At 40.0% G+C, this 14,365-nt stretch overlaps 1 protein-coding gene across 1 annotated transcript in view; it reads right to left on the reverse strand.

Moving 5' to 3' along the window:
* The window catches only part of Tmprss7 (transmembrane serine protease 7), a 35,508-nt gene extending 22,159 nt beyond the window's left edge, over window positions 1–13,349 (reverse strand). The window contains exons 1-8 of the mRNA XM_051190966.1: window positions 13,227–13,349; window positions 10,857–11,058; window positions 6,920–7,050; window positions 5,424–5,491; window positions 4,092–4,285; window positions 2,317–2,355; window positions 1,342–1,570; window positions 138–268 (exon numbers count right to left, since the gene is read on the reverse strand). Of these exons, the coding sequence (XP_051046923.1) occupies window positions 138–268; window positions 1,342–1,570; window positions 2,317–2,355; window positions 4,092–4,285; window positions 5,424–5,491; window positions 6,920–7,050; window positions 10,857–11,058; window positions 13,227–13,298 (1,066 nt within the window). The 5' untranslated portion in view covers window positions 13,299–13,349. The remainder of the gene's footprint in view (window positions 1–137; window positions 269–1,341; window positions 1,571–2,316; window positions 2,356–4,091; window positions 4,286–5,423; window positions 5,492–6,919; window positions 7,051–10,856; window positions 11,059–13,226) is intronic.
* Between the last annotated feature and the right edge of the window lie 1,016 nt (window positions 13,350–14,365).

Raw genomic sequence — 14,365 nt, forward strand, 5'->3', positions numbered from 1 at the left:
CTCTTCTGAGTCAGGGTTCCTGTCCAGTACAACTTCTTTTACTGGCACAACTAATATCACAAGATAGCCCAGGACAGAAAGATTACAGCATCTTCAGGAGTATTGCAAGTGACTTGTTTAAATTGGAGAAGACTTACTTTGTTCTGGAATGACTTCAAAATATGCCCGGATCCCTGACAGCCTCCGTACATAAGGAGACTTCAGTGTTACCAACATGAGATTATTTGTGGAAACAAATGACATTAGTGTTCTTGTGGGTTCACAGATTCTGCAACCAAATAGCAACACATGAGTAACTGCTTGTTTCATCAATGGGTCTCCATTCTATACCATCTCATACATTTCCAGAGCCATCACTCAGTTCTTCTGATTCGGTCTCTGCTGGTTATACCTTCATCAGTGAATAGTCATAGAGTTCTACAGATAGAATATATCTGGAAGAGATGCTTAGCATTTGTCTAGTAATAACTACCAAGGAATTTTTTCAGATGGCCACCCTTGGGCTCTCCTTGAGAGCAAACAGGATATAAAGATATTTGCAATGGCTTGGCTCCATAGATCAGCTAAATGAAAGATGCTGGATAGTCAAGCAAATATATAAATTCCATGTTCTTTCCATGAAACAGTGACACTTGTACTGACATGGCCCCATTATCCCATTTTGATCTTTACTCTGTAGTAAAGATCAAAATAAGATAACAGCTCCATGTCTATGGAAAGATGAGAAGAAGCTAACTATCACTGAGGGGAGAGAGCAATGAACTTACTTTTCATTGACATTATATATTATGTTTGAACTTCTAAAGTGTACATTATCACAAAAATATAAATGCATATATACACAAACAAAGCATGTGATAAATGTAAAAATTGGTTAAAATAAGATAATTCACATACATTTTAATACAGTGCCTACATAAAACTTAATTGTCATCATTAGTTTATTGAATATTAAGTTCTCAATTTTAAAATTGAGATATAGGTAAGTGCTTGTATATTTAATATATATGAATGAATAGATTTATATGAAAATGTAAGAGAAATTTTCTGGAGAATGAAATTGTAAATTAGTTAGCTATTGTTTTCTCTGAACTAATTTTTCTCTACAATGAACACCTTTGTAATTAAAGAATTTTTTAATTGTCTAATGTGATATAAATCATCAGAGTATTCTCATGCTCTATTGATACAATAGACTTATCTCTGTGGATGTTGTGGGTCTTGTGTACTGTAAGTGAACAACAAACACAAAATCTGACAGACACCTAAAGTGTCAGGGTATCAGGGGTCAGTTTGCATGAAAACCTTTTTCACCAGGTAGCTAGCGGGCATGCATCTTACCTGTACAGGGTGGCACTCCGGATTGGCAAGAGGGAGTCGTAAACAGTCAGGGAGTCAGTGATGCAGTTATCAGCTTCCAGCTGGATAGACTCAACTGAGAGACGAATTAGATAACCCACCATAGCCACTAGCTTAAAGTGGCACATTAGCTGTCCTGAGGTTGCAGAAATTGCCAGAGGGTAGCGGAGAGTCAAGTGATCTGCATAGAAGTAGTTGGAGCAGCCTTTGTCTGTGGAGAAAGGGCTTTCCTTAGTCTTGTCCCCTCTTTGCCTCTCTGTCTCTCTGTCTCTCCCTCTATCTACTCTCCCCACCCCATCCTGCTCTTAAGCATGACCTCTCTAGAAATCGCTACAAAAGAGCAGATACTGTCATATGGAGGACATTTGCTTTCCTTGCCAGTCTAGACTTTATGCTCCTCTCTTTAGTGACAAACCCTATTACCATGGAAAACTGTCTTACTTAGCCCATACTTTCATTGGGGTTAAATTCACCTCTGATCCCATAAGGGGACATATGACTACACTGGCCAGTCAAAGAAGCTGGTTTAGGAAGGGGCACATCTGTCAATCGGCATAATGCGAATCAGCCCAGAAGTTCTATGAAGATTTTAATGAAATCTGTATACAGGAGTTTTCCACTACAACTGAGAAATAGGATCAAGCCTAAGCTTTGACTCGCTACCACAATGGAAGCTGTGCTTGAGAGCAAAGCCTCGACATAAGAAGATAGAGATATGGAGTCTTGCCAGCATTCCATTTTGAACTTGTTCCAACCATGCCTAAAGCCAACATATTCCATATCTGTCTCAGCTATGGAATATATCAGTCAATCAAGTTTCTTTCGTGCTGAAGCCACTTATATTGCTGTCACTTGCAACTAAAAGAACATTAAAGGATCGCATCGTTAAAAAAGGCAAAGTGTAGCCCATATGTATACACACTAGTAAGGGGTAAAGAAAAAAGTTCATGAATTTACCCGATCCTATGGTTGAAGAGTAGTCTGACCGGAGCCCAGCTGTATTGAAACAGTATAGAAAGAAGACCATTAGTTCCAGAGGTTCATTTGTTTAGAAAAATTGTTCTCAGTCCTTCTTTTTTTGTTGTTGCTATTTGTTTTTTGAGGTTTTAAGGTCCTTCTTTAAAATAATCAAACACATCAAACCTGATATGGGTCATACTTCACAGTAGTCCAGTGAGGAGCAGAGTTATTGAGGTATTTAATGATAAACAGAGCCACTAGGAGATGACAGCCACTGAAGCTGAGGATCTATGAGAATTCAACATACTATTTTAGTTGCTTCTAAGCATTCACAGTTACAAATTTTAAACAACTTGAGGATAAGAAAACAACATATAAATAATAATACTCCTATGACTGATGTAAATATAGTGTGGAATTTTCCACTAGAGAGTTTTCATTTGTTTAAACAAATTATCAGCTATAAGCTATGTATAGTATATGAATATATGAATAATTGGTATTTATATATGCAAAAATGTATATCAAAAGACAAAGCTGCAGAAATTTTGAATAATACAATGTTTTGCTATTAAGACAAATGGTGCCATTGTGTTTCCATGGGGCTGATTGGGAACACTGGGGTAGGTAAGGCACTAGGAAATAGGGCTGGCTGGAGAGAGGGGAATCAGTTTTCAAAGGCTGGCCTTTCATGAGATAGTAGGAAACCTCTAGCCAGCTTCTAACTGAGTGCAAAGTTTAAAAAAAATAGATAGATAGATAGAGTTATGGCAATGCAATGAATTTGCATATTTTTCTCCTTAGTTCAATAAGGCAAAGAAGATAAAGAAGCATAGTTAACTATTTTCATCCTGTCCAAACACACATCTTAATTCTTAGGCCACATCTGTGTCCTGTTACAAACTATTACAAAGAGCACTAGACCTGTATGGGCAAAAAGCAGGCATCTGGCCCACTCAATTGCATGTGGTGCAGGTGTACATATAATGCAACCTTTAGGTAAGTATTTCCCACACTAAATACAGATGTGCAAAAGCTTCAAAATACAGAGTCTGATTTTCACATATGTAGGCTCATTTTCACACACAAAATCTGGGTCACTCTGACCCCACCCTGACCTCCAAAGTCAGGAGCCAACAAAATAGCTTAGCAGGTGAAGGCTCTTGATGCCAGTACTGGTGACCTGAACTTGAGTCTTATGGGACAGAGAGTCAGCTTCCGCAAGTTGACCTCTGACCTAAACAGATGTGCCATGGTATGGACAGATATACATACAAACTGCAATGTAATTTTAATAAAGACTCAGGACAGCCAGTTCTCCTTTCCCTCCCTGTGTGCTCACCTTGTCTCTTCATGGTATTTGGCATTTTCCCTTCAGAGTAGTCACGTGACCTTTCTTCTATTTTCCCCCCTCTTTACTTTGCCTAAGGAAGCCTTCTTTCTAATTTCCCCACTTCATCCAGGAACTGAACTAAACTTTCAGTCCCCAGCCACATAAAACAGGACAAAAGAAAAGATAGATAAACCTCAATACAATTCTTCTATTCTAGAACTTTCTTCTTTAGGGACTTTAGTTTGAGGGTGCCTGAGGCTAATAAACACATGAAGGAACACACTTTAATAAATATAATTTTGTTCACAATTCTACTTTTCACTCATACTGTGTATCACTTTTAAGAATTTAAGGCAAGAGCTAGCCCTCTGCTCCTGGGGTTTTAGAAGAGTCTGTACTATAGAAAGGAATGCTTAAAGAAGAATTACACAACAATCACCATTTAGTACCACAGAATCCATATCCACAGCCAGACCCTGCAGGTTCCCCACAGAGGTGCGGTTTATGATGCTGGTTTGGATGGAGTCCTTCAAGATGGCCGCCACACATTCCTCACAGAAAATGTAGCCCTTGGCATGTGGCATGACAAACACAATCCAAAAGTGAACCAGGAGACCACCTTTGTTGTTACTACTACAGTTAAAAAAAGAGAGAGAAAGTGTTCAAGGATGTATCTTAGGAAGTAGTCATTCCCAAAAAGATAGAAAGTGACAGACTCAAGGCCACTGAGAACACCCTTCAAGTGAACCTAACCACCTCCTTCTGTAGGTTGTCTTTTGTTCTGCTAGAAAGACTGGAAAAAGGAACTGTCATGCTACATGCATTCTAATGACTGTGTTAGATGTGTGTTCTAATCACTGTGTTGGATTCGAATCTGGAAGCGTTACTGAATAGCTTCATCTGCACAGAGATTCTTTTTAAAGCCATCAACCAGTAGTCGCTGTCCGCTGAAAATAATTCAGTTCTGTATCTGAACATGTGTCTTAGCAGATGGACAGCAGACGGAACAGCATTCCATCTACTTTGTCTAATTAACCTGCTAATCTTTCAGTTCTGCAGATGTGACAATTAACAACAAATGTGCATTCAAAATCACACAGTTAATATACAGTGGAGCTAGAAGCAGAGTCCAGTTTTCTTCTGAAACTGACCACAGACTCTGCACCCCTGGTTGTTCAAATACTACATGCTTTATGGTAGGAACATATGGTGGTGATCTGTAGTGAGTAACTTGGGAAATGGAAGTTAAGGAAAACTAGTTGATTCCCTCCCAGGCTTCTCAGTACCTTTCCTATGTTCTTGGAGTTATGAGTCTCTGCAGTTATATGAAGGGTAAGAGAAATGTGATTATTGTATACAAAGCATGGTTGTTTTTCTAAAATATTGTCATTCTACCATGGGACTCTTGTTTTTGTTTTTTTGTTTTTTCTCAGATAATCTCTAGTGGCCACTTTGTCACTGGGCATATTTTGGAAAGTGGTGGTTTGTGTCTTCTTCCTTTGTCACCCTCTCCCATGGTGGCCATGTTTGTGACCATTTTCTCCAGAGATATTGAAATCGGGATTTCATCTAGATGGAGGAAGGCAGACTTGGTAGACAAAAATCAGACTTGGTGTGACAGCCTGGCAGACAGTTGGGTCATTAGTTTTCCTAATGGGGTGATCACCAACAACAAATTCTGTCTGAGTGGGGGAACCTCCGTCCTTCCAGGCCTATAAGCAGGGTATACAGCAAGGATAGCAAGAATCCCAGAACAAGGGGCAGGTGTTACCTGACATCTGTAACCACAGACTGCTTATAAAATTTGGAGAAAGCAGATGTTGTGTAAACGAGGTTTACCTGAAAATAAAGAGATTGGATCATCTTAATTCTTTCTACCTCAGTTTCCCTAGGGCCACATTCCAACAGCTAGTAGTGGGGAAAGCAAAGGCCTCAAACCAAAGGCATCTAACTCCAATCCCAGAGGTTAGCTCCTGAATTTAATGAAGCCCTTATTTCTGAAGCAATCCTTGGGTCACTTTTATTCTGCAGTGAAGAATCATCAATTACTCTTACCCATTTATTTCTGTCTTTAAAGTTTGTCATCAAATTTAACTACTGAGTTCTTCCAATCCCTAATATTAATTTCCTCCATAGTTAACCCAATGTATTGTATTGCCTATTCCATATCTGGATGCTCCCAAGGACAAATTCCAGGATTAGCCACAAGGCGGCGTGTGGTAACCATGGTCAGGCCAACTGTATCAGGCCCGCTGGCCCAAAACTTCATAATTGGCTCTCAAAGGAGATACTCTTTGTCCTCGATTCTTTTTTCTAATGCTAAATTCATTCTCCAACCCATTTCTCACTGCAGCGAGGTCCCTGAAACCCCTCTGCCTTGCTGCCGACGTCCAAATTAGCAAACACCTTCTCATGCTCACTCTGTTCCAGGAGCCCTGAATGGACTTTTTTCTTCTAGATACTTTTAGGGAATCATCTAGGGAAGTAATCAGAAACATGCATAATTCATGGTACTTTTGATTTTGTATTATGTATGATGTAAGCATCCATTAAGAGAGAATTTGTTAACTTTGAGACTACTAACATTTACTTTTAAAAGAATATTTGTTTGCACCAGCATCATGAGATGCAACATTGGGAGAAAATTATCACACTATAAGAATAACTGCTAATACTTCAGCATTGCAGGGCTCTGGTGTCCTGGCAGAATTAGGGCTCTGTCTCTGAAAACAACATTGAAAAACTGGTAGTCTTTTTTGCAAGTTTACTTTTCTGAATTTTACTAATTTTTTTAATAATATTTATTATTTGCGTAAAAAGGATGTTTTGTTTTTTGTTCTTTATTTTTCTTTTGTTGTTGTTTTTTAAGAGAAGAGATGGCCACTATAAGGCTGGAATAAATATGCAGAAATCACAAAATTAATCGGTATCGAACTTCAGAACTGGAGAGTATTTTAAAGATCACATGATATTCTCTACTTTACACTGGAGAAAATCCAAAGGTGAAAAAGCTCTCTTCTTTAACATTATGAAAAGGAAGAATGTGACTGGATCTTACAGTGAACATGGACTAAATGGAGGTCAGAAATGCAACTCTATTTTAAAGCCCAGATGAACTCAATTCCCTGTTACCCCCCAGCAGCTTTCTTTTTTGTTGCCTGCCCTCTGTTTCCTAAACTCCATGAGCTAAGACTCTTAGGAAGCCCACCATACCCTACCCCTGCTCCTGCAGGCGCCACCCTCCTGCTGCCACACCCACAGCCTTACCACTTGCTGTACTGTCTTCGCCATGGAGAGAAATTCCCTGGATTCCTTCTGCCGGTACTCAGGAAGAAACTCAATGTTGGTGATGCGGAACATCCCAACGAAATAAAAGGCATCTTTGCTCTCTGTCTTACCTGCAAAACAAGAGCGAATGCAATGAGGAGATTGTGGCATCAGAGCAATGCCTGATGCATGTTGGCAGGAGTCTCCTAAAGTGATCTCATCTTAGGCATACATACTTCATTCAGTATATCGTAACCTGTGAAAGTCAAAACAGACTTATTGACATCTCTTCCATCATTGACGCTCTTGGCACACTCTATACTTCTTGTCTGTTACTAGTAAATACTTAAAAGCAAGGTTTGAAGGTAAAAACTACACCCCTTGGACTTTGTTCTAGTATCTCTCTAGAGAGTTAAGAAGATAAACAGTTTTTGTGAGTTCCTTTTTTGTATGCTGTAAGGTGGTAAAGCATGCACCATCACAGTCTGGGGTACAGTTAGCATGATGGGGGAATGAAAGAAGAAATCCCTTGACTCTTGGAAGCTTCCACTGAGCTCCTGGCTGACATGGGTGCCTAATTGTCAGTAGTGAGGCCATGCTTCTGCTCTGCCCAACATATGGAACACTTACCCTTACCAGCATGACCTTCAGCTCTTCATGGGATCACTCCTACTCAAATCTGCTCTGGGAACTATAAGACTAAGTTTCTGGGCATGGACTTTGCTGGCAGATGGATGGAGCCAAGGTTGGCCACATCTGCGTGGACTCAGAGTCCATGAGAAAGAAGTGGCTGGGAGAAGTGGAGTCTGGTCCTCTTGCTCCCTTCACAATATTGGGGATTGAACACCTTCTAGGAAAGCACTGTATCACCAGACCACAGTTACCTCTTCGTTTCCAAGGTCTCTCTCCTCTTCCACAGCTCCCCATGGAGTTTTAAAATATGTATTTATTTATTCATGCATTTACTGCAATGCTGGCAATCAAACTCAAGGCCATGTGCATGAAGCCAAGTGATCATCACTGAGCTATATTTCCATCTATTGATCTGTCAAGATAACATCAAAGGAGAGCCCAGGCTGTCCTTGAATTCCAAATCTTCCTGCCTCTGCTCTTCAAGTGCTAGAATTACAGTCACATGCTGCCATGCCAGGCTTCTCACAGGACATGGCAACCCCCATTCTCTGTGGCAGCCACCCCTGGGCTGCCCTTTCAAACTCTCTGAGAGAATGCACAGTAAACCATTGTTTTATCTCAGCCCCAAACATGGCAAGTTCTTTGCTTATCTTTGGACCTCAAGACATTTGGTGGGGAAGAAAAAGATGAGGGGTGCAGAAATGAGAAAGAGAATATCCCCTTGCTAGCACAAAACCTGTCATCAACTGAGGCTCAACAAAATATGGTTGGATTTAAAAGATGAAATCTATAGGAGATAAGAAATCAGCCCTTTTCTAGAGACTATTTGAGGTCACTCCGGCAAAAGCAAAGAAGTGAGGCTCTGAAAGGATGGGGAACACATGATAAAGGCAGGAAGCCTGCTTTGAGGGGGCATATTTTGGTCTTTGTTGGGCTTTGATCATTATTAGGTTTCTGACTTTGGTAGATCATCTTGCCTCACCCTTATGGTGCCTCACTAGATCTGACACTTCCCTAGCAATTGCTTTTGGTTTTGTTTCTCCACAGAGACAATTTCTATGTATTTATTTATTCATTCATTTATTATTATTTTTAAAGTATCTCAGACATCCTTCTCTGATCAAGGGGCAGAACAGCAGCAATGCAAAAATGATCAATTTAGCATCAAATCCAATGATATTTACTTAACACTTTTAGCTCCAAGTTTCCTTGATTAACTGTTTAGTTCAATCCTCATTCTATGACCAAATTGTATATGTCAAAAATAACCTGTTTTCTATTGAGCAATTCTTAACTTATTCAATCAAATTTTCTTTTGTTTCCCACTAAATGACCCTCTTTGTAATTTATACAAATAAGCTACTTCTGTATAATTTTTTTCTAAAACTTTAGTTATAGGGTATTGCAAACATGTCAGTTGAAGTGCCAGGAAAGTATGTGTTATAAATACTCTGTGTTCATGTGAAATGTGTTGTCTTCACTACCCATTGTCTTCACTTGCCCTGTCATTGTATAATTTCCTTGGACTCAGAAATATTACCTAGCTTACCAGTCTGTCCCATGCCTGTCACAGAGATCAACTCACTTTGCACTCCCACAGTGTATCCAATGAACTTTCAGGAGATTATTCTGAAGGCTTTCTCCCATTTCCATCTCTAGGCCCATTGGGTGCCCCTCTCCTATAATTACAAAATAATTACTTCCAGTTGAAAGCATAACCCACATCCTTTCTTGAGCACCAACTTGTGGACTTTTCAAAAGTAGAAAATGCATCAATAAGCATTCTGAAGATTGCAAGAGTATTTGGATTATGCCAAATTATTAAGGATCAATTTATAAGGATAAGCAAGTGACCTAAACTGCTCAAGAACATTCATGAAGTCTTTACCTAATATTCTCTTGTCTTACAATCACATTTTAATATCCTTGACAACAGATAGAAGCAAACTGCTTCTCAACTCATAGCATTTCTGACACCAAACATGTAGGTTTTTGTCTCTACACCAAGCAACTCTACAGTCCTCTGCAGATAGCAATGGGTCTCCAATGACTCTGTGTAACAGAGACTGACTACACAGTTACTGCCTCATTCCTGTAATAATTCCCTGGCCTCAGATGTCAGCTACAGATGCCAGAAAATCCATGTTGCTTCTTCAAATCAGGGATTCCCCAAACCCCCTCAGCTGTGATCATTTGTTATAATGCTTAAGAAATTTCATTGTCATTTGCTCATTATTTATGGCTTATTACATATGATTTTATAAAGAACACAAATTAACCATTAGGCAAACCACTTCATCAGGGTGAAGTCTAGGCAAGCCTAAGCCGAGAAGCTGCTGTCCCTGTGAGGCTAGAACACAGCACCTCGCGCCAAATTCACCAACTCAGGAATGTTTGGAACCTGATCTGTGAGGATTTTTATGGATGTCCTATTATGAAGGCATGATTGATTAAATCATTAACCATTGATGATTGAATTTAATCTCTTGTTTTTCTCCTCTTTCCAATGACGTCTAGAATTAAAAGATACAGCCTGGCAATGATATGGTTCCTCTGCCTTTGTAGCAGTCTTACCAATACTCAAAAACCAAAACAAAAGAAGCAATATTCTTAGAAGTTCTCTATTAGCAACTAAGAACTAGACCATGATAAAATAACAAAAGACACTCCCACCTACTATCATTCAGAAAGCTATAAGAATGTCAGAACCCAGGGCTGAGACCACAGGTATGCATTTCATTTACATGCTATTAAGTGTATTTCACATCAAATGTATTACACAAAATAGGAATGTCAATGCAAGTCAACCAATGCTATAGTTACCAGAATGAATTAGGAAGTACTCCATAAGAAAGAGCCTAGTTGTCACATCTGTCCCAAAGGATCAATCAGATTGACAAAAGCATACTTACAGGGGCAAAAACCAGAACTGGGAGGCAAAGATGTTTATATGAAGGGGGTTCAGAGAGCCGGAAATTTAAGGTTGCCTAGTAACAGTCTGTGGGTGGAATGAAGAAATGAAACAGCTTAGTGTTCCATTCATTTTTTAAAAGCTACAAATGCATCACACTTATGAGTGAGTCAACTCCCCCTAGGCATCCTTCACAGCTCCCTTCCCATCCCTCATCCCTCCTCCTTCGTCCACCCATGGGAAGGAAGTGATGGCGATAAAGGGGAAATGGAGGACAGTTCTGGTGGCTTTCCCCTTAAAGTCTCAGTCCCATTCTAGGAAGCAGTGTGTCTGTCTGGGAAAGAGGACAACCTGACTTCCCACGTTCCCAAAGAAACACGAACTTTAACTTACGGATATAGAGCCACAGAAGTGTCCAGGCTGTGACGGCCAGGATGAATAAAAACACAGTGAAGAGAATGATCTTATTTTGAACGTTCCAAAGGGCTCCTCTCTTCTTGGGCTGCTTTCTGGCTTTGCCAATGGGCTTTCGAGGCAGTCTTCTCCCCGGTAGCTTCGTTGGGACACTGACCACCTGAATGGAGATGTTGGATATCTTTCAAAGAAAAAACAAATTATCGATGAGAGGTCATCTCAAGCGTGAGTGGAGCAACTCATGCAGGAGACATTGGTGCAAGAAGGCCTATCTATCAGTCAAGCCCGTGTGAGTGCAGTAACAGTTTTCAGTTACAAAATGGAGCTCAGGAAATCTAGACAATAGGGCTGGCGAAATAGCTCAGTGAGTAAAGGTGCTTGTTACCAAGCATGACTTTGATTCCGCTAAACCAGTGGTTCTCAACTTTCCTAATGCCGTGACCCTTTAATTCAGTCCCTCATGTTGTGGTGACATCCCTGCCCCCAACCATAAAGTTATATTCATTGTTACTTCATGACTGTAATTTGGACACTGTTATGGATCATAATAAATATCTGTGTTTTTCAATGGTCTTAGGTGACCCCTGTGAAAGGATTGCCAGACCCCAAAAGATCATGATCCACAGGTTGAGAACCACTGCCCTAAACCCACAAAGGCAGGAGAGAACAATTCCTGAGAGTTATCCTCTGACCACACACATGCACACGTTCTTGCACTTTCTTTTACAATGTAAAAAGAAAAGAAAAACTGAGTGCATCTGACAGATCCTCTACAACCGTAATGAATGAAGCAGATGAGCAGAGGCCTGACTTCATGGAGCTAAGCAGACAAAGAGATCTAAAGGTTGGGGATGAGGAAAGGCCTGTGGTGTCCAAATGCCGATGACACAGCCTTCTTTGAGTATTTCTTTGGGGTGTTTTTTGGTTTTTGTTTTCCCAGAAGGGATTTGGTTTGGGAACATTTATTTTATGAGACAAGATCTTACTATGTAGCCCAAGGTGCCCTTGAATTCACAATTCTCCTGCCAGTATTCTAAGTATTGGGATTACACGAATGTATTATTGTGCCCAGATGTTTTGATGGCTCAGATGCTTGTTATTATTCTGCTTTTCTCTTGTACTCTTATTATTTCTTTCTGTCTGGTGGCAAGATTGGAAATAAGAATGCAAGTGAGTTTCTCACAGAAATATGTTGATTTCCTCATTGTAACTTTCTGACTGCTGGGCTAGGGAGAAAGCTTAAAGAGGTGTGGTGATTTGTGCAGACCTGAAGGATGGGATGCCAACATGATTGTTTTGTCACTGACAGCCACTAAACTGATTGGTGACTCAGTTTCTCGCTCATAAATAAAAGAATAATTTTAAACTAAAGGAATGAAGTAGGTGACTCATAAGTTGGTAAAATTGCTGGTTTGTGTGCATTCTATTGCTTGAAAGGAGGAAAAATACATTATTTAGCTGCTTCCCCTCCTCCTCTTTTATTTTTCCCTCTACCTTCTGTCATCTGATGCTGTGAATCCTTTAATAATGCATGTGAGAGTTTAGCTTCTTAGACAAAGAGATTTATACATGTCAGGGTAACTAAACTCCAGTGAGGAAATAACTTTTAAACACGCATTCTTTTAGAGAGAGTGAAAAAAGAAATAATGGCGTCACCTCCCAATAGCTCTGCTATAGCTTCCTCATGCTCACACTCTCTTCCTTGTGCTTTCCTTCAAAGTGGCATGTCTTCCAGTCTTTAATCCTGCCAATTAATGGGATAATATGGGGCCAAGCACACTTTGCATTATCCACGATGCCTTCATTCTTTTTGCCAAACATCCTTGTCAACCCTTGGAATGAAATGCTGCTTGCATCTCTCATAGTGAAACTGAACTAGACAGACTTCATTTAATGCGATTTCCTGAAAGAGTGAATTTGTTCTTTTGGAAAGAAAATAAACTGTCATAGGATGAGTTCAGTGAGGTGTCAAGCTACTTTTATGCATAGCAAAACTCAAAAAGAGTAAAGGAAAAGAAAAGAAACGCCAACACATGTTGAATACCAAGGCTCAAGCTGGATCTTTAAGCACCAGAACACATTGCAGGCTGGCTCAGTTAGCACTACTGATTAAAGTTTAAAGTGGAATTTACCAAGAGATCAGTACAATTTCCTTGGAGTTTTCTAAAAACAGGCAGTAATCAATTACCAACTACAGTCTTTCCAAACAAGCTCACGTTCACAAAATCCACTAAGTAGTGTAGAAATTAAGTGTTAATCTTGTCCTCTTCGTTTTTACAGTCATGTGAACGTATTTCACTAACAGGGTCAACAGTACATGGTGTTCGGGTGAGAGTGAGCTGCACTTACTTTCAGGTCTGAGGATTTGCAGGAAGCATCACTGCTTTCTTTGTCCATTTCCAGGCTTCTGTGTGTGGCCATGCCAGGATGTGTGCAGGCCAGCCAGTGTTCGCTCACTCCCTCACATGCCCACTTGAGAAGAATTGAGAGGCAGTCACTGTGTTCAGCTAGCTTACAGAGGAATGGATGGAGTCAGCTTACCTCCCTGGGTCCAGTTCAGAAACTGAAGCTGTCTCCTTGCTTCACTGTAAAGTTAAAGGGACCTAGCACCCAGTGTTTCCCCCACAATGAAAGGATCTCACTTTAACTCTGCAATGAACCAAGGGCTCAGTTCTCTCCCAGAAACACAACCCAACATTGCAAATACATGGATACATGTCATTAAGATTGAGATTAACCAAATATACATTTTCCTATTGTCTTCTGTGAGTCCTCATCATAAAGTTAGTTTCGGAAAGGCCACCCTGCTCTTGCTTTTTCTAACTGCCTCCTTCAAACCTTTCTAAGTCGATAAGACCACCTCATTTGCTCAGACTATCGGAGGGGGATTTATTTTGTTTATACTAAAATGTCTTTCCAGATTGCACAATAGAATAATCAAACAATTAAAATGGATGGGATAACACACTCTTTAATCTCAGAATTTGGGAGAAAGAAACTGAAGGACCAAATTTTGAGGATATCCTCAACTACATATAGAGACCTTGCTTCCAAAGGGGGAAAAAGGCATTACATTTCTGCCTTGTTAGTATCTCCTGTAGGTTCCTAAAGGAACCTTCTATAATCCTGCCCTCAGCTCTCCAGCCCTTAGAAATCTACCTATCAGGATTTCTTCGATCTCTCTCCCTTTAATCTTGGATCCTAAGAAAATCCAGGAGCCTTTCTGATATAAATCCCTTATAACCAACTCTTGCATAGGAATTTGAGTCAGATCCAAGGATGGGGAAAGCAATGCTGAAAGATATAGTCAGAATACCTCTTGTTGCAGAGAAAGCTCACACAAGTTAACACATCTTTCTTTGAGACATCTAGGTATCAGTGGGATGGATACTTTAGGATTTCTAATTTAAAGAAACTAGAAGGTTTAAAATTAGGCCTTTTTAATGGTTCACTCTGATGTATTCTACTTTCTTTCCAGAACAAACTCA

The sequence above is a fragment of the Phodopus roborovskii genome, unplaced genomic scaffold, assembly GCF_943737965.1.
Source record: "Phodopus roborovskii unplaced genomic scaffold, PHOROB, whole genome shotgun sequence".
Lineage (NCBI taxonomy): Eukaryota > Metazoa > Chordata > Mammalia > Rodentia > Cricetidae > Phodopus > Phodopus roborovskii.